This window comes from Cynoglossus semilaevis, chromosome 16, assembly GCF_000523025.1.
Source record: "Cynoglossus semilaevis isolate Cse_v1.0 chromosome 16, Cse_v1.0, whole genome shotgun sequence".
NCBI lineage: Eukaryota > Metazoa > Chordata > Actinopteri > Pleuronectiformes > Cynoglossidae > Cynoglossus > Cynoglossus semilaevis.
Window position 1 is genome coordinate 2,222,038 of NC_024322.1, and position 23,556 is coordinate 2,245,593.

Consider the following 23,556-nt stretch of genomic DNA (forward strand, 5'->3'; position numbering starts at 1 on the left):
ATGGAACCTCGAACACAAGTCATCCTAATTAAGAGAAAGTGGGACGCTGAGCGCTGACGTAAAAATAGCTTCGGACCTTAGTGTTAACGGGACTTTTCGCCGCTGTTGACGATACACGTCGCCTACAGTCGATTCTGAGTAAAGTGTGAGGACGTGTGTAAAGGTGCAATTCCTTGAATCTGTGACTTAACTGAAGAGCATCGGTTTGTTACGTTTATGGAAAAAGACAAAGCACGCTTCCTCTTTCAGCCAACCAGGAAATGAGCAGATGGCTGGTGTTACAGACACAACTGACTTACACACACACACACACACAGTTAGTTATTTGAACGCAGACAGGGTGCGTTCTGTCCAGCTGGTGTCCAGCTGGACAGGAATGGTCCTTGATGAACAATCGCACACACACAGACACGTTTCGAAGCCGAACAAATGGACAGTGAGCGTCTGAAATATCAGAAGTGAGTATTTTAGTGTCAGGTGTGAGGATGGAGGATTTCTACAGCAGAGGTTGTGGATAATAGGCCGCCTGCTGCTGCTGCTGTTGCTGCTGATGCTGCTGCTGATGCTGCGGAGCCTGGTGAAGAGGAGCAGCACCAGGGTATGTCATGGAAGGAATGGTAGCGTTGTGATAGGTGGCCATGTCTATGGCCACGCCCCCCTGGGCAGGGTAAGAAGCTCCCGCAGCCTGGTTCATGTACTGAGTGTTGATGCCACTGCTGTGAACAGAGCAGCGACAGGAAACTTACCATGGGAACTACGGAGGCTGGGCCTCAAAACCTGGACACGTTCTGGTGGAACTTTATCGTAGTGACAAACTCTTTAGACTTTAAATATAAGACAAGTACTTTAAACTAGTCATGCGCCCATTCTTTTAATGAAGCAATTTACTAGTTAAAACATTTTTCTATATACATAAATATATATACATATTCAAACATCGGTCGGTTCTATAGTGTAGCAGTTAGCACGCCTGCCTCTGGAGCAGAGAGCAGACAATCCTTGGTTCAATTCCCAGAGGAACCACATGCTTGGTGCCTGCTGGGGGCAGCCTGTTAACAGCATGCTAACACAACAATTTCCCAAATATGGGTTCAATATAGTACAAATTTTTTTTTTTTACACATAAGTGTATATATTCATATATATTTACATATACATAAAATATATAATATATATATAATTATTGTTAGTGCTAAATGTAAAAGAGTGATATAATAATTAATATTTTTTCTTATTTACACTCTTTATCATATTTACCTCCACTATTTTATATGCATGTCCCTACTGATTACCAAAGAGACATGTTATTAATATTTCTACTTATTTGTCTGAATGCAATTGTTACACACATTCCACAGACCGGCCTTTAATAAGCAAATATATTGATAACGGTGAATATATTCTTCTAAAATGCCATTTAATGACAAGTTAATAATTGTACTTCTATTGTATTTGTCTTTGCTGCATCTAAAGCACACGTGTAGTACACTATATTACAAACATCAATTAACATTAATCTTGAGCTTAGAGCTTATAGACTGTCCAGATTTTTTGGTAATTTTCAGCCATTTTGAATTAGTTGAGTTTGTCACTTTAAGATTAGTCAGAGTAAAATAAGCCAATGTTTTTTGTAAAGATTAATTTGAACTATTTGGGCTATGTTTCTCTGGTAGCTGGGCTGCTGTCTTACCTCATGTATGGGGGCTGAGGAGCTTGGCCGTTGGGCGGAACTGAGACATTGGGGGGCAGTGAGTGCAGTGGTGCAGGCTGGTCACTGGGCAGACTGTATTGTTGGATAGAAGGTACCTGGGGCATGGCTGGAGGCATGTAGGGAGCAGCAGCAGAGTGTCCTAGGTAACCCTTAAAAAAAAAAAAATCAAGACAGAATGAGAACCTCAATTCCTCCCCAAAGTCAGCTCCAGGAAACTGGACAGACAAACATTTCTATATTTATACTTACTAACAATAAACAATGTCCTATATTTGAATGTACCAGCAGCCTTGTTACAGTTCTTTAGACAGATTGCAACTCTTCCACTTTGTTTCCCCCGACTTTGCACTAAAATAAGAGATTTTTTTTTCTTACCGAATTTGGGTCAATGCACAAGTGAGACCAACATGGGACTGAATTTAACTTTGGTCTGCAGAAAGCTAACTTTGACAAACAGTAGAACAAGGAAACAAGGGCAGCCAACTGGAGTCTGCGTTGCTCAGTGAAGACATCCATTCTTCTACTTTAGGGGTGTCTGCCCGTTTTGGTCTTGGGAGCTAATATTCCAATGAACAGGCTAAAGTGATCTACCTAAATTGCATTATTTTTGTATTTTAAGTAAGCGTGACATTAAATATATGTATTTACGCAATATAAAATGAAAATACTCTTTATTTATATTTTATATTGGGGTCCTGGTCAAATGAATGTAGCTGTATGACACAATATGATTAAATTCTTACAGTGCAGTAGTACGGTATATGTAATGTCACTATTAAACATGATAATTATATTTAAATATATATTTATATATATTTATTTTTTTAATTGCTCATAATCAACCTGCACTTCCTTTGCGCCCCTGTTCTCCTGTAACTGGAGGTATGATGACATCAAGAAAAAAAAAACAAAACATGTATTGCTGAGAAAACAGAACCCTACAGTTACAGTGAAGCGAAGGCTGTTTAAAAAAAAAAAAAAACATTTTAAAGAGGAGAGAGGGAAAGGGGGAGAAAAACGAGAATACACTAAAAGCCTAAAGGTGATCAATAAAACCAATCAGCATGAGTGGGAGTTAAAACAGTGTCGACACTCATTTATGCAAAGTAACGGTGGGCCGGGTGGAGGGGGAGGGGGGCAGTTTTGCGACTTAAATGCACATTTTTAAACAGATGCGTGTCCAGGATGGATAACAATAAAAGCTCGGAACCTTTAAAAAACCACTTTACTGCACATACACACCGCTATTGATTACTGATAATAAAGAGCTGGAATTTATGGAGTGAAAACAGACTAAAAAAAATCAATTGCCATTAGATGACATTATTATAGTCTAAGGTTGAAATAGGAATAAGTTTGTATGTATAAACAAAAGTCAAAGTCAAAAAGAGACACAGAGCACCAAAGTCTGTGTTTTCACCACTGGGAGCAGAGACCAAATTTAGGATGTGAACTATTTTTCTGCCCTAAAACAGGTCCTGCTAGAGCAGTGATTACCAACACCTCTGCCGTTAGAGATCATTAGGTGTGCCGCGGAAAACGATCCAATTTCACCGAATTGGTCACAAAAGTATTATTTATTTATCGCAAATTATTTTTCTCTGTTCATCAATGTGTGACAGGCAGAAACATTAAATCCTCTTCTGCTAGGTGGCAGCAGATGGTTATTAAAACTAAAAAAAAAAGATAATCAGAGCTGTTGACGAAGATCTTTGTGAGTGTCTTTCTTCCTGCCAGTATATCAGTGTTGTCTTCAACTAAGCAGGAGTGCATTTTTAGTACATTTAAACTAGAGAGATCACTATATTTCATTACATTTACTTTTTGTCAGATTTGTGTTTGGTGGTGTGCCGTTCCTGATGATATAGATGTGCCGTGGCTCAGAAAAGGTTGGGAAAAACTGCACTAGAGAAACAGGAGTGTCAGAGAGAAAAGATAAACTATCAGAAAAAAAACCCAAAATGATTGGTCAAAGGGATTTCTGCACTATTTGTACTTTTAATTATAATTACATGATAAAAAAAAAAGTTTAATTACTGAATGGAGTCTGGTCTAACAAAAGGATTTCAACCTTGACCAAACAAGGCTCTTGTATGATAATATCAGATTCAGGCACTTGTATCGTGATTGGCAGGAAGAGCTCAGAGATCAGCAACTTTGACCAATCCTAAAAGCCACAGTGAAGCAGACACACACCCTGAGGTCTCTGCTCATCAAACATTGATGAGTTGGACAGATTTAGTTTCATTTCCTCACCTGCATGCCCATGGTTGAGGCGTGCGGATACTGTTGCTGCATTTTGGAGTACGACGTGTAGAAGGGAGCCTCGTTCATGAGCTTGTTGTACAGATCCAGGGCTTCCAGAACTTTCACATTCAACTCTGACAACTCAGAGTGTTTCCTGGAACAAAAATAAAAAAGACATTTAAGAGCACTGTACAAACCCCTAGAACTACACACTCCAGATTGTGTTCATTTTTTTGGAATATTCTGGGGCTGTGTTAGTCAGCATGGGACCGATTGGCTTTAGATTGCCAACAGCGAAACAACACTGCAACGTTTGGCTTCTTTTACTGATGGGCCAGCTATGGTTTTGAGGACAAGGCTTGTTTGAGCTCCCTCTGCTGGACAAAAACTAATGAATTAGATTCTGCTCTGTTAAATAAGTTAGGTCTGCAAAACCAAAAAACGTACCTGTCAATTTCTTGGAGCTTCTCGTCAATCATAGGATTCATCTGTTCACATGCGCCTGTTGGACAATCAGACAAAGGGACAGACGTTGCTGTTATCATAACACTGCTCAAAGTTCCGAGCGACCGCAGTCATCACTGCTGTGCAGCATCATGAGATTTACACCGGCAGCAGTAAAGTGTTTACCCTCCAGCTGGATCAGCTCTTGGGAGTCCAGATTGGGATCTGCAGGATCTTTGTTCTGAAGCAGAGCCAACGTTCTATCCATCTTTTCCTGCAGTGGTAAAAAAAGGAAGATAAAGCAGGGATAATGATACGTATGAAGCACTTATAACCATACTTTCATACTGAGGTGAAGATAAACACAACAGACTTTGTGTGAATTTAAGTCATTAAAAAAAACACAACATAATGAAATAGAATACCTCATCTATGTAGACAGGCTCAGGCTCAGCTTTGGTTTCCAAAACTGTCTCTTCAGCACTCACAGTCTTTTCAATATAAGCCACTGAAAATGAAATTGAAAAAAAAATACTTTTAATTTACTGCTTTTTTTAACTTAAAAGCCTATATGCCAATATGTAGCATTAAGCTAAATGTACTTTATGTAGAATGGTGTGGAGTACAGGGGGTCCTCGACTTACACAGGAATTCTGTCACTAACACTCACCTACGCTAACACAGTAGTGACATCATAATCTAGGACATAAAAACATCAGAAGAGTCAGACTTACGCCTGGGAGCCATAATGTAGGGCAAAAAAAAAAAACAACACAAATGAAAGTAAGTGAATGTAGCACAATCCAATGCATGGCGTGCAACCAGCTAATGTAAATAAAGCCGTCTGCGTATAGCACCACATGACAATGTACTGGTCCGCTCAGCTCGCCATTTTACTTCTTGTCGGAAATTAGTTTAAATTTCATACGCTGGAACATTAGAAAAAGACTTGATGTGAGATGGTGATGCAACCAAGAAACAACATAGGTCGAGGAAATCGTAAATCGAGGACCCCCAGTGATAAGGGATAATGATAGTTATAATGCCACTGGTAAAAGCTCAAATTCGACGTTGATGGCGGGAATCCTGACCTGGCTCTGGTTCAGCGTTCAAGGAGTTTGTGACAAAGTTGGAGGGGAAAAGACCAACTCCTCTGTGATTCTCTCCTTTCCACCAGTTTGGATCGCTGCAAACAAAAGGCATCGGAGGATGAATTGAGAAAATGTTGGATTAAAGACAAACAGTTTAAGAGAAAACGAACCATGTTTTCTGGGCTACGAGTCACTCTTTTCGAAGTAGTTTGGCTTGTCCTGACTTGGGTTTTGAAGAAACGAATATTTCAACAATATATCCCGTCTCTGCTTTTACCACAATTAAATTCTCCTTACTTCCGTAAAGACAAAGATCTTACCATTAAAAGTGCTATACTTTTTCCCTGACTAAAGGCTCCTCTTCCTGCCATCGTTACTTGCCTTTAAAAATGGTGGACAGGTTTAACAAAATCTGCAACTAAATCATTTTTCCCGTTTACACATACGTTTTTAGGGGAAACGTTTGAAATGTAGTACAATACAACCTACAAATGTTTTTCTTCTCTTCATGACTAATTTTTATTCATAAGCGTGACAAATATTTCGAAAAAAAAAACATACCTGTCGTCCAACACCAGAATAAGTTCTCCCGATTTGAAGGTCAACTCGTTGTCCTCCGCTGCCTCAAAGTCGTACAGCGCACGCACTTTCCGGACCTCCTGCCCTCCTCCGCTGCTGGTGTTGTTTGTAGTGTCAGAGGTGGCGGTCAGGGGTCGCAGGTCAGCCTGTTGTTTCTGCTCCTGTAAGGACAACTCGATGGCTGTGGGCAAGAGAGAAAAAGACACTATAGTCAAAACTCACACACTGCTCTGAATCTGCTTTAAAATAGAGGCACACACCCCGACAACTTATGGTAACATTTTCCATAAAGATGGCTGTATGCTGATATAAATACAGTGAATGAAGCTGATAAATATTTTAGTGCAAAAAAAAAAAAAACTATCTTTACCTTTTGCCAGGTCTTCATCATCTGTGACTTTGCCCCCTGCAGGTGTGCTGACCTTTGTAGTCGTCCCCTATGGTCAACACAGAAATTAAAGGTCACATGTATTTGTGTGTATTTTTGAATGATTACAGTGCCATCTGCAGACCATGTTAGGGACTATACGTTAGTTAAAGAGATGTTCTTTCTTGGAGACAAGAACCAATAGCACAGTTTCTTGTTCATAGCACAGACTTTTTTGGTCTAAAAGTATTTCATGCATCTTCATGTGCTTCATGTTTTTAGCTTGAAACTAAAAGGTGTAACCAGATGAAATCAAGTATATCTTGAATGAGGGGGGGAAAGGAGGCTGTATCCAAACAGTTCTATGTGATTTCAAACCATAACAGTGTATGATATCTTTAAAAATATCTTTAAGGTTCAGACTGCGTGAGCGCTAAGGGTAAATACTGAACAGCAGTGGCCCAGCGTGAATCTCCTGACCTGCTGCTGTTTGTTCACAGATTAAATATCATACCTGCTGCCTCCTGTGCCGCCTGCTTCGCTGATCTCCCACACCCACTCACATGATCTACCGTTCAACAACACACCCGGACGCACTTGGTGGCAAAAATAACACATTAAAATGACGTGTCAAATGGAGGAAAATGTCAAGTTGACAGTGTGGAGTCAAGGAGACAGAGCCAAATTAGTTTTGTGTCTGTAAAATGAATTGTATTAATTTGAAAAAAAGGTCATGATATTAATATAGAAAAATCCGAGCCCTTTCAAGCAGATATTAGCCTGGTTCCAGTAATGTTTGTTTTGTTACTGACTTTTGTAAATGTGAACTATTGTAAGAAATGTAATAAGCCGCAGGGTTCAAAGTGGGTGGAAAAAAAGGGGCTTTTAGTGAGGAAATTACAGTAAATTTGTTTTAACGCCATATGTCAGAATGATGGAACAAAACTTTTATTAATACATTTATGGGAAGGGGGTGTCGTAAACTGTGGACTCCTGTTATTGTCTCGTGAGTAAAAGCGAAATCTATTATTTTTTTACCACCAAAACTTTTGAGGAAATCCTGAAGTTCAATATTTAGCCCTGATACCTGTGAGGACGGAGAGGGAAAACTGATGCCATCCTCTTTCAGAGACTTGATGGTGGCACCAATCAGGCTGAGTTGTGGATCCTTCTGGAATTCTTCTGTCCACTCCACCATCAGAGCCTTTAGCCTCTCACACACCTTAGGGTGAGCCTACAATGAAAGAAAAGCCAGGCTCCACTTAAATGGTTAACAACCAAGTGAATGTGTTTCAAGAAATGCATAAACTGTATGTGACAATGCGCCTATGAAAGTAACGGGACTGAAAATAAAACAGAGAGCAGAGACAAATTACCTTGGTCAAGACATTGCGTACTTCACTGGCAAACTCTCTGGAGCAGATTTCCAAGTGAAATATTTTGCCACAGTTTGATACGCAGGCGCCGAGCAACTGAAAACACAAGGTAGACACATCTGTAAAGCTGATATTCAAGTAGTGGTATGTGTAAAAAAATACAGTTTAGGTTTCCCCAAACTTACATTGAGGGCCTGCAAGGAAACATGAGGCACTTTGTGATTGACTCTCTTCATGATGGCTCTAAGGCCTTCTTTTGCTCTGAAACAGAAAGACAGAAAAAAAGGCAAATTCAAATACCACTGCAACTCCTGGTTTCAGAAGATTTTACCTTCCACTTCAATATGTACTGTATATGACTTTCAACACTTAACTCGTGGTACTAACACAAAATTCAGGAGACATGTTTTTAATTTTTTTTTTAATTATTTTGTTTTATTTATTATAGATATCTCAAAAAACAAACCCATTGGATGTCGTCCCAATCTTATCACAGATGTCCATTATCACACCCCAGTCATCTGTTGTGTTGTTCTCATTGGTTGCTTTTTCTGTAAATGATTGACAAAGCAGAGGTGGTTTTGTGAAAAGGTTTGACAGAATATCTGCTCTATAAGAACAGCTACTCATTGTCAAACATGGCGACTCTATAGAGTAGAAGATTATTTTACATTTAACACATATTCAAGTTGACATGATCCAACCTTACAGTGTGTTGAAAAACAAAACGTATCAGGTGCAGGTAAAAAGTTTCCCGGAACTGCAAATTGATTTTCCCCAACATTTTTCTAAAGTGTATAACTTGACACTAATGGCAAATCATCATTCAATTTTAAATGACCTTACGAAATATTTAAGGAATATGTATAATATGTATCTCTCCATTAAATGATTTGTTTGATTCTAAGTAATTTTACAGAAACAAAGAGCTCAAATCTATTAATTTGTATACAAATAAATATTTTACTAGTTTGACACAGGTCTCATGAGCACAACAATGATTAACTATTAAAGTGTATGCGAACTGTCAAGTACAATGGTACAACCAAGACAACAAAAAGCAGTAGAATTCAGTAAAACTCAAATTGGACTGAGCAGTTTTTATGATAAAAGCAATTAAATTGTCTTGACTTATTTATTCTCCCTCGGTTCTTGTGGATAACTAAATATTATATTATTACTTAATGATGTCGTTATTATCTACATTTATTTATTATACATTCCCAACCAGCAGACTCATTCTGCGGCAAACCAAAAGTATGTGGTTTGAGATCAGGTGATCCTCTAAATAGGTTACTGTTCAAAACAAACCATAGGAAAGTTAACAATTCGCTAACATCTTCCTCACAAACACACTGATAGACAAACTACATTTTACGAATTAGAAAACACGGTATCGTAAAGATTTAATTCTAAAGATACAAAATAACGGCTGTCATTGCGAAATAAACGACCGATACTTCTCACTGAAGCTAAGCTAAAATTATCTGTGCAGCTAGCTTCCTCTGACTAACTCAAGAAAAACAACGTCACTCACCCACATCCTGGTCAAAAGGATTCTGAGCAAATAACGGCATAGTGGCGATTTTTAAAAAAGTTATGTCTAGAGAATTGTGCGTGTTATGCCGTTTTAAGGTAACGCTGGGCTTAAATAAATTGAACAAATATCATAAATATCTCTTCCTTGTCCATTAAACTCGCACCAGTTGCTCGTCTTCCGCAAACCTAGCTGACCTTAACACTGCCTGAACAAAAAGGTAGATAAAATAAATCTGTTAAAATAAAATAAAGCAAAATAAATAAAGTAAATAAATTAAATTGTGTGAACACGAAGTTAGAAAATATATATGACAAACGATCCTAATTTAACATGTGAATGAATGTTAAACCACTCTAACATTGCCTCCCTAACTCCAAAGTCTCAGCATCTTCAACCAGTTCCTCTAAAACCGGGGTGTCAAACTCAAATTCATAGTGGCCAAAATTAAAACATGGGACTAAGTCGCGGGCCAAACTTAATATTTACTGTAAAATTGACAGGAAATGTGCAAGGTTTCACTTTTCTCCAAATACGTAACGTATGAGGGTTATTTTTTCATATCGAAACAAATTTAACTAGTTTTGTGTCAACATTGAATCTGGAACAAACCAAGCTTAATATTATAAACGTGAGAAATTAAATTTGAAATAAAACAAACGCCAGTAGTTTTTGTTTCATATTATGCCTCTTTATCTGTAACCCTCCCAGTTCATTTTAATGTTTTTTTTTTTGCAGGCCAACCAAAAATGTATTTGCTATAATATCGTACATGCATATTGTAATACTACAAATCCTGCCAGTATATAGGGGTTATATACTGGTGGGCCAGCTCTAATACACGTGATATGATATTTGATATGAGGCCAAACATAATTCTTTAGCTAATTTAACAATAATTAGCAGGAAACAATGACACTAAAGTATTTTGGTATCTGGCAGGTGTTCCATCTACTAAAACAGTTTTCATCGAGTGTGAACTAAAAACTGTATCAGAATTCTTAATCAAAACCAACAACTTTGTGACCATATTTGATCCATTTCAATTAAAAAATAGTATTTGTATAAACGGCAATGCTATCTTCATGCTTTTTGCCATTTAGTTAGAATCAGAATCACATCACATCTCATTGGCCAGGTATGCATGGACAATTAATTCCACCCCAGTCATAGTTTATATTGTTTTATATGTAAAAACTGTATCTGTAAGTCAAATAAATAAGCAATAACTCAAAAGCCCAATAGTAAGCATTGTATTAAAAATCAATTCAGATATGAACTCAAAAACGTATAAATTATAGGCCATATGTTCATTGTAATTCAGAAGGCGCCTTTTAGAGGGGGTAGCTTTTCTACAGAAATTGAAAATATTTCAAAGGATAGAGAGCTGCAGCTATTTTACTTTTAAATATGCATTGTGTGTTCATAGCCCAGTGAACAATACAGAGAAACGCTCGGATAAACATGTTCTGGGGATAATTTGTGTTTAAAAATGACGACGGCGGAATTACGACAACTGGAATCATCTTTACTTAGGCACGACACTTCCGGGTGTTACACCACTCCCACCCCGCCGATTATTACTGCTGTTAATATTACAATTAGGTACCTGTACATTTGAATTATAACTAAATGTGCTCATTCTTGTGTTACGGCTTATACGGATTAACGCTCACCCGTCGTCCGTCTGACCTGATGAACAAGACGACTGTCAGGGCCGCGGCCCCAGTCGGTTAATCGACTATTTAAAATCAACCTCCCCCATTCGATTACGAATTATGGAGGGATTTAAGCGTTAATCAATTAACTGTTCCATTAAGATCTGGAAACCAGAAACATTGTTTTCCCGAGTAGCCAATGAGTCATTTGTAAAAGGTGTAAACTGTGGCCTTTCTGTCACAAAACCAAGTCACTTTACTGTTATAGAGGTGCAAATGAGCAGAGAAGTACACACCCACTTCACGGCCTCAGATTTATAAGAGACTATCTTGAACCATGAACTGACAAATCCCTGTATAGTATTTTATTGCTCTTACTTTCCGCTCGGTTGTGCAACTGAATGGCGGGTGTTGTTTTCTCACTGTTCCAACCAGTCGAGTGACATTGTGTCCCACTCAGTGTGTGGATGCCACCGTACAGTGATGGCTTTGTGAAACGAGTTAGTGAGACCTGCTCTGTTTCTGTTGAACAGGATCTGTATTTGAATATTTAATCTGTGAAGTGCACTCAGCTGACCTTTGACCTTCATGTGGATGCAGGTGACCTATTTGGTGAAAATATCTACTAGGACACAAGTAGCTGAATACAAAGTTCAAGTGAAATAACAATTAAGTACCAGATCCAAGATCCAACTTACCAGGAAATAAAAACCAACACAGGAAATAAAAACCAACACACGCTACATGTTCCTGCATCAGATAGCACGTTTTGCTTAAATAAATAGACAAAAAATATATTTTTCCGCACAAAATTTTCTAGTTGCATGCTACTGGATGTACGGACTCATTGTAGATTAACTTTACCGATATCTTCAGCGAAGGGGCAGGAGAAGATTGGGGGTGGTTTGTTTTCTGTTGTCTTCTCTATCGGCCTGTTTTGATTTGCAGTATTTGCCTTCAGCAGCGGAGCTTCGTTGGCTGGTCCAATTTGAGTCACTGCAGCGAGAGCACTGGCACGCGCAGTGGCGCGAGCAGTCGCTCGATTGCTTGTGCGACTGGTGCTGCGTTTAAAAAACGCCGACATTTTGGACTGGTCTTTCTGTTTTTTATCCATCTTTCTAAAGTCAGTCGGCTGCTATGCCTGTAGCTTAGGTTGACTGTCCTCAGTGTCAATCGGAAGGCGGCTAAGTGTGTTGAATTGTCAGCGCCATTCGCGCGTCCTTTGATGTCCTTGCTTGTGACTATCAAAGGATGCCAGTCTAGATGGACCAGCCTTGGAAAGTCTCTGCCAGGTAGTTACCATCTCGTTCAAAACAGGCATGGCTTGATCCGATTCTCAGGATCAGTATGGGTCCAGTATTTGTCAAAATTTCAGGATGGACCATTGAAAAACAACTATAACCTGATCTGATACCTATATAGGTTTTGTATCAGCTTTAAGTATGAGAATATGTGCATATCTCTGGTGAGATTACCTCATTTCTTTTGTCACTGAGACCATACCCACCTATGATGAGGGCACTTGGACTTCCCATGACGGCCTAATGTCGGTGTCGGTCTGCTGCCAGTGTCCTTATGCGTGTCTCTAAACGTCCTGCTCCGTTGTCCAGGTGGCTGGTGATTGCCGTGGGCCTAGTCCGGGCGTACATAGCCAGAGGAAGCTACCATGGTCTGTACTATTCCATAGAGAAACCTCTCAAGTTCTTTCAGACCGGCGCTCTTCTGGAGGTGAGAAAACGTACAGGTTATTAACACAAACGCACAAACATCAAGACCTTTTCACGCTAACAAAATGAATGTGCAGTGCATTTCACCGGCCTCTTATCTGTGTGTTGATGGTACGTGTCAGCCTGGCATAAGTCAGATGACCTTACATGGGCATAATGCATTCACCAACCCCTAATCTATATAATAACACCCTAATATAATTATATAATTATAATAACACCCTAACCTTGCCCAAATTCTAATCCTAGCTCCGAACTAAATCTGAAACCTCAAAATACCATCTTTCCTACAGGGAATCTAAAATGTCCTCACAAGGACAAGGGGCCTTACCACAAGTTTTTTTTTATACGCACTCACTTACACACTCCCTCTTTTCAGAGACTCTACTGTGCATGTGAATTTCTCCAAACTCACTGGAGCACATAAATAAAATAATAATAATAATAAGTATTAAACCAAGACAGTACTTAAAAAAAATGCTGCATGAACTACTCAAGGTCTGATGTTCTATCAGATGTTCCGTTCTGCTTTCCACTCCCTAGTCAGAAGTATACTGAGTTCCTGTCTGTTATCTTCTCTCTCTCCACAGATACTTCACTGTGCCGTCGGTGAGTCCCCGCAGCCTCAGGCTCCTCCTCACATTTGTGGCTGCGCCCTTTAACCAGTGCAACCTCAGTGTTATCATTAACCGTTATCATTAGCTCATGCTAAAGAATCGGAAGAATTGCACGTACATTAAACGTTGGTCCTTGGTCTCGTGTCCCCAGGAATCGTACCATCCTCCGTGGTCCTGACTGGGTTCCAGGTCATGTCACGAGTCTTTCTCACCTGGGCTGTCACACACAGTGTCAGAGAGGTAAGTCAAAACACTGTCAAAACACCAACATCTGTTGTTTTAACATCACAATATGTGGATCTTTCTGATGTGCTGTTTCCTAATAGATGGGATTGAAATAAAATTGGAGACAAGTTAAAAAAATAAAATAAAACCGTACGTAAGTAAAAACGTCACAAGGTGGTGCTGTAGAGCTAATGGAATGAATCTGCAGTGGTGGTTTTAAACATAGGGTTCAAATAATGTTTGTTTTCTCAGCGGGTTGAGTTTTATTTTGTTTGTTTAGTTCTGCTACACTGACATGTTTGAATTTGTACAAGTTAAGAAAGTTCCCACACTGATCAATAACAAAAGCTGTTGAAAACAGGATTATTATTATTATTAGAAATAATCAGTAAACTGCACAGACATTAGATCACCAGATCTGACGTAATGTTGTGTGACAGCTATCCTAACCTCGTCTCTGCATCAGCTCGAATCTAACACCCGAGGACAGAGGGGCGGCAGCATGTTTGTCTGTGAAGAATCATCGATCGATGACTGCAGCATGAGCACGAACCCGTTTCCTTGTTTGTTTCTTCACCCAGAATAACCCTGCTCTGCCTGTGTGTCTGTGTCTGTGTGTGTCATTCACTGTAGGTCCAGAGTGAGGACAGCGTCCTGTTGTTCGTCACTGCATGGACCGTCACGGAGATCATCCGCTACTCCTTCTACACCTTCAGTCTGCTCAACCATCTGCCCTTCCTCATCAAATGGGCCAGGTAGGAGAGAGAATGCATTTAGGAGCTCAAACGATAGATGTCGAAAAAACACTTTGAAACATTTGAATTGCCTGTTTCGCTCCGCCTCATCATTTTTGCTGAGTTCGTACCACGTGACGTCATGTTTTAGCTCCAAATGTCCCTTAAAGGTTCATGCCCCTGGTTTTTGACTGTTACAGTGTTAATATTACAGTATTTTTAAAAAAAAATTAAAATTACATCTTGAAACATTTTGACTTTAGTTACATAATTTATTCTTTCATTCCCAATGCAACCATCGTACTACCTAAATCATCAAATCAATGCCCCGTAGTTCTTTTTCTTTGTTTCTTTATATTTAACAATAAGATTTCAAACAACACTTTTACTCATTAGACGGTTTCATTAAAATCATTCCTCCAGTATTTTAAAACGACATTCAATTGCATATCGACAACCGTATCATAAATATTGTTATTATTGGTTATAATATGTATTACTGGTCATTTCCCATATAGCGGAATTAAAAACCTATAATGAATGAATCGACGTCTTCTCTACAGATACACCTTCTTTTTCGTCCTCTATCCTATGGGAGTGACCGGTGAGCTGCTGACCATCTATGCATCTCTGCCGTTCATTCAGAAGACAGGCCTGTACTCTGTCACTCTACCCAACAAGTACAACTTCTCCTTTGATTACTACACCTTCCTCATCCTGGTCATGCTCTCCTACATCCCCAGTAAGTTCAACCTCCTCATGTTCAACGTTCATACGTAGCCACAACAGATTCTTCATGTCCTTCACATGAGACTTGGTCACATCACGCCATCAAGGGTAACTTTTGACCGTGCTGAGCTAACTTTTAAACTACAGTATACAGTATGTGGTATCATTGCTGATAATGTTGTAGCTGGCACGCACAATATGCTATATATATATATATACACACACACACAGGTACTTATGTACAGAATGTGACTTCTGACTTACAGCGAGTTAAATTGCGCTGAAGGAACGGAAGATCAATGAAAGTCAACGGACCCCGTGTACTTTGTTACTTGTACTTTTCAGATTAGATTTAATTCGATTCTGGGCTCAATGAATCCATAAATAGAAGAATTCAGCTCCTTTTTGTTCTCTCCTTTCACTTAGCAGTTTCTTTTCTCTTCTTTGGTTGCAGTTTTCCCTCAACTCTACTTCCACATGATTCGACAGAGGAAGAAGGTTCTAGGCCACATAGAGGACTACAGTAAAGTGGAGTGATCTGAACTCAGTTGTTCAGACATGTGCACAAAGGAAACTAAAAAAAAGAAAAGAAATAAAACCAAACGCAAGAAAAGGGAGAAACGCAAACATGTCTGACTACTGGACGAACACAGAAACCAGTATTTTAGAACAGCCCGGTAGACGATCCCTGGTGTACGAAGATCCCAAACAAACTGGTGACTGTGTTTAATGTTTTCTGTTATTGTTAAAGACAAAGAGGAGGAGCAGAAGAGGAGCAACTGAGATTAGTAGCAGTCAAATGATGCACTGGTGGATTTTTTTAGAAATTGTTTTCCTGTAAAGTCCATAATGTGAAGCTGACAACACCTTTTGGATGGTATACAGTATACATTTTTCATTTCAGGCCAAAGTTTGATGACATTCCAGATTCAGTTCAATAAAGAGTCTTTATTTTGTGCTTGCATGGGTTTCACTGTCAGTTTGCATCTTTTTTTATGTTGCTTGCAATTGTGTTGTTTTTCTGCATCTGTGTCTCAGTTCTTACTACTGAATTACTCCTAACATGAACCTCACATTTACCAGTTTACCCTGTCACGACAGTAACGACGCTTGTCTTGTTGTTTCCATCAACTCGTGCTCTTTTTTGTGCATCCGTCTCTTTTCTAGGCTTAAAGATAATTAGTAGCATTTTTAGCATTAAAACAAATCCAAACATACATTATTCTACTTTAAGCTTATTTATAACACTTTTCAACCAATAACCCCAGTTATTTTGAATACATACATTAGATACATTTTAAATTCAATGTTTTAGTCAATAAAGTTTTAGATATTTTAATCTCTTAACAGTTTAGAAAAGCGTGCAATTCACCAGTAGTTATGGGACAACAGCTTAGACTTGAAAAAACAAAGCATATAAGTTTCAAAAATATGCTTTCAATCTAGATATTTCTCCTTAAACTTGCCTTTAAAGTTAGTTGTAAGTTGCTAGTTTTTATTTATTTTGGGCTAAATCTATCCATATGAATAGATATGGAATTTCTGGAATTTTCTGGCAAAATGTTTGTTTTTTCACTCTTAAGCTAAGCTTAACATTAATTATTAAATGCTTTATGAAGTCAGGATCAACAAATGTCTGTTTATTTCTGTAGCAAACAGCCGAGTCTGTTTTTCCTCCCTGTCCTACAGCACTGAGCATGACTGACTGGATAGCGAAAGTTGCTGCAGGTTTGTTGCAGCGGTTGCAGCAGCTCCTTGTTAAACTGCATGATGGCTAAAAAAAAGTGGATGCCTGGAATTAGGATGATGATCTTTGTTTAAAAATAACTATAAAATTTCTAAAAAGCATGGTTTGTGTTTCTCTTGACTGAATTGAGATTTTATACAAATGTTTTTGCATGAGTTGACAGCAGCATACTTTTGTACAGCTCCGAACAATAAACTCATACATAAACAAATACAATTAAACTACAGTGTGAGAACTAAAGAACTAAAGGTAACTAGGAGGACAAGTTCCCCAAGTTGCACTATAAGTATAAGTATACTGCTCTAAAGTCGATAAAATGAAAAGAAAAAAAAAACGTTGTTAATGATAGAATAGGTTTAATAATACAGAAAAGGAAATTCAGGGGGAAAAAATGGGTCCAAAAAGTTACTAAGAGTAAAACTCGAAGTAGATAAACCACCAGGGGGCGATGTGTGATGACAAGGAAACACGATTCACTTAGATATAACAGAATACCAACATCAACATAAATGGATAATGTCATTTTGAAAATAGCTAAAACAAACAAAAGCAGCCCCACTGTCTGAAATATGTCTTTACTAACAGAAACGGTTAAAATACAGCAGTAAACTGCCCAAAAGTAGCTGACAAAATAACAATAAAATAGGTAATGTTAATTTACCAGCAGTTTAGCTACAGTGACTTTGTGGCAGTTTCGTACACAGCCGTTATTCAACATTAAACATGTAGTCTAATAATAACAAAAATGTACTGATGCCCTTTGCTATTAATAATATAATATATAATAATAATATATAAATAACATAACCGTTTTGTAAAACTCTCTCAAACTTGTACTCACTGTTCCATGAATGGAAGATCCGTGTGTGACGACAACAGCGGGAAATTCCAAGCACCCTCTACAGAAGTAGTCACAACCTCCGACAATGTAGTCTTCGAGGCACACTACACAGAAATGTACGCCAATAATAACTAAATAATAGCACTACACTTAGACAACATTAATATAATTACCAATTCACACAGCGTTCATACTCACTCAGTAACTTGGCGCCAAATACCTCGCCCAGACACACGTCTCTTTCCTCCGTCCAATAATGGCTAGGCTAAAAAACTAGCTCTCCAACAGGACCCTAGTGTTTCTCTCCTGTTCTCTCCTTCCTCTTTTTTTATCCCACCCCTTTTCGCAGAATCCTATGGATGGTTTACACTTGACACTGACAAGCACTAATTGGTTAGAAAGAGACTAATTGAAAGACTGACACCTGGTTACCCAAATGAACAAGCAGAGCCGGCATGAAACGTTCAAAGACATCAATAAAACACGGGACATTTCATTGGACATTTTTCGAAATAAATCGTATACCGTAAATATATATATATATAAATATATAAAAATAAACAACTACCTGTATTTTTCAGGGGTTCCGTGCTATTTTTAAGAACATAATCCACAATAAATATTTTTTATTTATATTCGTCAATGTTTTACTAATTCAAAATAAATGTGAATGAAACCAGGTTACATTTATCCCACAGTCATAGGTTAGAGATAGGTAGTCTTGACCAGTTAGAAAATGAGTGAATGAGTTTGAATTTTGTATATATATTAATAAATTATATATATAACATATATTATTTATAAAAATAATATTAAAGAAGTTGGAATACGTTTTTTTAACAAATTCTAGTATTTACTGTAGGATGTGCATTAACTTTGTTGTTGTTAAGAAGTAAAACTTTTTCTATATCACGTTTAATGGCCTCTTTGTTTAATATAATGCGAAATAAAATAAAAAAAACGTTTTTTTTTTATTAAAGACAACAAGAAGTCATTATAAATACAGCATCAGTGTGTTAAAGCTAGGGATAGTTATATTCCAAGGAAAAGTTTTGTTGGATTGTCGAGATGTTGACGGCTGTGTAGTGTATCTGAAATCCTCCGGCTGAGACTGAGGCGTCTGAGAGGAACTTCAACGTCACTACATTTCCTGTCAGCAAGAGAATCAAAAAACCATGAGTGATCTGTTGACTAAAAACATTTTATGCTGACCGTGATAACACTACTGTTGTTGTTTCGCAGTCTCACCTGTGCTAAGGATGTCGTCAGGTATATCTTCTCCACAGAACCTGGGAACAAAATAACAATTTTACTCAGTACTCCTCAAATAGTGGGACGGGCCCCACTGGGGGCTATGCAAATGTAACCATAGCTTACAGATAGCTTAGCAATAGCTAAATCCAGTAAAAAGGGCAAAATTATAATTACTATGTAAATATTGACAATACTTCACCTTCCAACAAAGCCTGAGACGTCGTCATAGCTGTCGTAAATCTCCAGATAATCAGCCAGACATGACATGTCATCTTCCACGTCGAACTCCAAGAATTGGATCAGAATCCTCTGATCCAGGCGGACTCGAATGTGCCAGTAGCAGATCTGCTTGTCCTGGTATTCGTCAGGAAAACCAGGAGAGTGGATGATCTTCTCCTGGTCCGTCAGGACTCCACCACATTCTTTAGCTGTTAGACACAGGACATGAATGAACATCACAGACGTAAGAAAGAGGGACGAGGACTAGGCTGAAACTATCTGCAATAGCAAAGAGAAACAGAAGTTATCAGTTACCTTAGGCAAAGTTAAATTAGCGAAGATGATTTTAGCAAGAGGTTGTATAAATAGCTATCAATAAAAAAATAAGGTTTGCTTGGTAACTGCTAAAAGTTAGCTAAAAAGACAAAACTGCCCTACACGTTGATACATTTTTTTCACAATTAAAAATACTGCTTTTTTGTTGTCTCGATCTCAGGAAAGATAATTTCCTGTGCTATTTTTCCTTGTGTTGGTGGTGAAGCCGAGTTTAGTAAATACTTTGGTTTTGAGGTTGTGTGTGTTTCGTGTGAGCTCTGAATGAAATCAGAGCAGCACAGGAAATTAAACACACATGTAAACAAAACGGTGACAATGGCACCAAATGTTCTACCAGCAGGGGTCCTGGAAGGATGTGGGAAATAAGGTCTTTTCTTCTTAACAGATGACCTTAACATGATGGTTTGCTGTACTTTCATTAATGAGACAGAGCTCAGGGAAAGGCAAAAAAACAAAACCACCATTAGTCATAAAGGAGTGTAAAAGGTTCCAGTAATGGCACATAAAACAAGCACAATGACATGTAACATTACCAAAAAGAAAACAACAGAGCCATAAAAATCAAGCCTTTTCTTAATTATTTGTTTTCATGTTTGCAACGTAACAAAAAGCTAACTACATTAACCTTGACGTAGCAATTTATATATAGAATATATTGTTTTTAAATATAAGGTACAAATTAAGAAAAGATCTGAAACATTGTCGACTCAACGTTTTCCATTAAAATAACAAAAGGGTTGAGCTCAAAATTATGTAATTTAATCCTTAATCTATAAAAGAGTCAATTTTATGCAGATGATACTGTTATTTAGTTTGTATAGCTTCTGGTTGGCTTCAGTTGCTGGATTCTAATAAAAATGCTAAATTCAACATTTTTCTGACTATTTCTGAATTTACAGAATATTTAAAATTTCTAGGCAAAACATTTAAGAAAAAAATGAATGCTACAAATTTTTTTTAAATACCCCCCCAAACCCAGAATCCGATGGAACCTCCTCCCTCCAAAAGCCCCTCACCACCTTTGAACCCCCGTGGACTCACAGTGTGGGTTGTAGCAGTACACGTCCCACTTCTCGCTCTTGTTCAGCCTGTATCCGTAGTCAATGATGCCGACTTTCCCAAACCCGCAGTTGGCGCCGGCCTTGACAATGGGATATCCAACACGTCCCTTGTCGAACCACCCGGCTGCACACACGTGGAAACCTGGACAGAAGATGTCACAGAAAAGAAAAACATCTGTTTGATGCACTTTATCGTCGAAGGACACCGTTTCCCCAGGAAAGGGATCTTCCCTCTCTTTTTATGTCCCTCTTTGCCTTTTCCAGCTAGATTTTTTCACAAAAACAGATCTGGATATTGTCCACCAACTGGACATGGAAAACTACTACTTAAACTGCATCGGGGGGCCGGGGGGGGGGTTGAATGCTAACAAGCCTCCGGTCACTAGGTGGCAGCAACTCATACAGTTTGTAAAAATAAAAATATAGATGCTATCAGTTTCTCTATAGTATTTCTATTTGCAGGTGTGTGGGTCGGAGGGGGGCGTGAAAATACTTCTGTCCTCAAGGGGGGGCATGACTGAAAATAATAAAGAACCACTGTCTCAAATGCATTCCAAACCATAGTAAAACCCTGTATGTTGTGTTTAACGCTGTATATTTGTACTGTGTTGTTACGCCACAGTCACCAAACCCCTGAGCTTCTGTTGAATAATAAAAAACAATGAGATAATTGGTTTGGTTTTTTTCTTGACCATTGCTATTTTTACAGATTGAGTGTAAAGCTAAATACAGCGGAGTGGCCCCTGATAAACTCAAGCGCCGTTTGGGTGGAGGTGGAGACGGTGCAGAATCTCAGCTGTTGACAGGGAGACACTTCCTGGATTGGGGTCCACATCATGGGAACCGTGATATTGACCCACCCAAGAAGGTGTTAACAGACCTTCACTGATCTCCGGGGACTGATCCACTGCAGAGCCGTTTGGAAGAGGTGTGAGAGCCAACACTACCACCCCCTCTAAAACCTTTAGACCTTTGACCCAGGAACATGCAGCCCCTTTCCTGCATCTTTTAAAAGCATTCCGTTCCAGATAATAGCCATGTGTTTAATGTGGTTCCTTGATGGGGAAAAGGAAAAATAAACAGGGACGTGCCTGACTGCCCAGACTGATGAGGACAACAGTTTCAGGGTAGAACGTCAGTTTCTGTTAGCTACTGCTGTACATTACACATAAGATATTTACATTAACTTTAATTATATATCTTTCTTCAATTCCTGCAAGTATAACAACACTCTGTTCAACTAAACAGGCTCAGGTTTCACACTGAGGAAATTGTGAGGGAATGAAAACTAGAAAATCATTATATGATCAAAATAGTCTAGACCAGATATGGTCAAACTAAGGCCCGGGGGCCAGATGTGGCCTGTTTAGCTTTTTAATCCAACCCACCAAACTTTTCCAAACTATATAATTTATTTATATTATCATTATACTTCTGCCTGTACCTGCAATACCCACGTTTCCCCAATAGATGGCGTAGAAAATGATAAAAGCACTTTAGCATTTTAGCCTTTATGCATGACTTTTACATGTCATTTATTTTGGTTCACACCAGCTCCATCTATCTGCTCCTGACCCGACCTCAATTGTAGGACAGTTGTGGCCCGCGAGTCAAAAAGTCATCTTATCCAAAGTAGTTTAGAAGAGGCCGACTGGAGCGTCTTGGTTTTACTTAACTGCTGGTGTTAAATAGTCTAGTCGCTAATAGTTTGTTCCAAGGTTTCCAACTAGCAGATGACTAAAATACCCATTCCTCATACAAAATCTATTGTCTATCATCGATGTGTTTATGTACAGACCGATTTTTCGAGCAGCCTCCAGTTGTTTGTACGTGGCCAGTTTCCCGCCCTCGTAATTGCACACAGCCTTGGCCTCCTTGTAGGTCAGCTGGTATCTGCCTTTACGGGACTCCCGGTGGTAAACTCCAGCTGCTTGTTCTGTCACATAAAGAGATAAAACGAAGAAGAAAAAAAAGGCCGGGTTGAGAGTCTGTCGTCATGGAGACTGAGCTGTTGGTAAAAGAATCTTCTGATGAATCTTGATGTGTTTTATACATGTGTGAGGACAGAAGAACAAAAAGAAAGATTGGAGAAATGACATCGGACGATCAATGACAATAATAATAATAATAATAATAATAATAATAATAATAATAATAATAATAATAATAATGTCCCTTATTCATCCCACAATGGAGACATTTACAGTTTTGAGTTTTAAAAGACAATTGACACCAAAGTGTTTAAGAATGTGGATGCCCCCTGGTGGTTGTCTTTTGTCAGATTATGAGTAGGAAATTGACAAAGGCATCATATTTCCCTCAGTAAAATCCTCAGGTCAACCTTCTTGGACCATATTCAATGGCGTAGTAGCCCTCGAGGTTTCGAGGCCAGACGGCTCTGACCGATTGAGTCAGACACTGAAGATCTGTAACAACTTAGAAAACTTTCAACAGTTACCAAAAGAGCTAACAGTGCATGTGGTCCAGGTGGGTTGAACACCACTCCTCTGGAACAACGGCTGTCTTTTACTTTCTCATTACAGAAGCTACATTCTGGTTCTCAGAAAATTAATGCCCACCCCCACAAGCTACCCCAACCCGCCCAAAAAAAAACAAACAAAAAAAACATCTTAGAAAGTAGGTAATCCAGTATCACCTCTGACACAGCGGTGAAAATTTAAAAAAAAAAATTAAGTAAAATGTAAACAAAAAAGAAAAGTAGGTAAATGGGATTAAATACAAGGAGATTATATACATATATATTATAATATATAATTATAATAATAACAATAACAGTTGGTCATTTGAACTTTGTTTTTTAGATTTGTGTTCAGGTAAAATCAATACATTTGAAGGTATTTTCATAGGTGGTTCTTTAGACAGTACCAGGAATTTATTTAAGAAATAAATAATGTTCATTTTTTTATTAAAACTAACATGAACATTTTGGGTTCATATTAGTACAATCAAACTACAGAGAACACAGCATATTTACCCAGCCAGATAGAGTTATGAAATATCCCATTAGCGTAGCTCCAAGCCTGCGCCTCCTTCAG

At 38.5% G+C, this 23,556-nt stretch overlaps 3 protein-coding genes across 9 annotated transcripts; 1 reads left to right on the forward strand and 2 right to left on the reverse strand.

The window, feature by feature from the left end:
* Positions 1-6: 6 nt before the first annotated feature.
* stam2 (signal transducing adaptor molecule (SH3 domain and ITAM motif) 2) lies at positions 7-12,656 on the reverse strand. Of its 7 annotated transcripts, none has more exons than XM_025063755.1 (14): positions 12,518-12,656; positions 8,282-8,366; positions 8,001-8,076; positions 7,816-7,911; positions 7,519-7,673; positions 6,443-6,510; positions 6,055-6,277; positions 5,494-5,588; positions 4,828-4,910; positions 4,589-4,676; positions 4,406-4,460; positions 3,968-4,112; positions 1,691-1,860; positions 7-716 (listed from the first exon to the last, which is right to left on the reverse strand). In XM_025063755.1, the coding sequence occupies exons 1-14, from the start codon at positions 12,543-12,545 to the stop codon at positions 497-499; spliced, it is 1,587 nt and encodes a 528-aa protein (XP_024919523.1). In that variant the 5' UTR covers positions 12,546-12,656; the 3' UTR covers positions 7-496. The 7 variants fall into 7 exon arrangements, with proteins under 7 accessions (XP_024919523.1, XP_008326175.1, XP_024919520.1 ...); XM_008327953.3 differs by lacking the exon at positions 12,518-12,656 and adding an exon at positions 11,875-12,511 and having other exon boundaries at positions 6,055-6,253; positions 6,443-6,509; positions 7,527-7,673; XM_025063752.1 differs by lacking the exon at positions 12,518-12,656 and adding an exon at positions 11,875-12,511 and having other exon boundaries at positions 6,443-6,509; positions 7,527-7,673.
* On the forward strand, positions 12,571-16,005 carry hacd2 (3-hydroxyacyl-CoA dehydratase 2). Its single transcript, XM_008328008.3, has 6 exons — positions 12,571-12,738; positions 13,328-13,346; positions 13,506-13,594; positions 14,213-14,334; positions 14,877-15,055; positions 15,497-16,005. Exons 1-6 carry the CDS (start codon positions 12,586-12,588, stop codon positions 15,577-15,579), a joined length of 645 nt encoding a protein of 214 aa, XP_008326230.2. The 5' UTR covers positions 12,571-12,585; the 3' UTR covers positions 15,580-16,005.
* Positions 16,006-18,584: 2,579 nt separating this feature from the next.
* tnfaip6 (tumor necrosis factor, alpha-induced protein 6) lies at positions 18,585-23,556 on the reverse strand (the record flags this gene model as incomplete). The annotated part of the gene is made up of 6 exons (XM_017039637.2): positions 18,585-18,780; positions 18,879-18,919; positions 19,084-19,312; positions 20,481-20,642; positions 22,299-22,436; positions 23,496-23,556. Coding segments are annotated over 6 exons (759 nt in total), but the record flags the coding sequence as incomplete, so codon positions are not given.

Excerpts from the sequence above, each read along its gene's own strand:
- stam2 (XM_025063752.1), bottom strand. The coding sequence starts at position 12,124 with ATGGATAAAAAACAGAAAGACCAGTCCAAAATGTCGGCGTTTTTTAAA. Across the intron at positions 7,674-7,815 it reads TACGCAATGTCTTGACCAAG|GCTCACCCTAAGGTGTGTGA; the intron begins GTAATTTGTCTC and ends CTTTCATTGTAG. Across the intron at positions 4,911-5,493 it reads GAACGCTGAACCAGAGCCAG|TGGCTTATATTGAAAAGACT; the intron begins GTCAGGATTCCC and ends TTTCATTTTCAG.
- hacd2 (XM_008328008.3), top strand. The coding sequence starts at position 12,586 with ATGCGTGTCTCTAAACGTCCTGCTCCGTTGTCCAGGTGGCTGGTGATT. Across the intron at positions 13,595-14,212 it reads TCACACACAGTGTCAGAGAG|GTCCAGAGTGAGGACAGCGT; the intron begins GTAAGTCAAAAC and ends CATTCACTGTAG. Across the intron at positions 14,335-14,876 it reads TTCCTCATCAAATGGGCCAG|ATACACCTTCTTTTTCGTCC; the intron begins GTAGGAGAGAGA and ends TCTTCTCTACAG.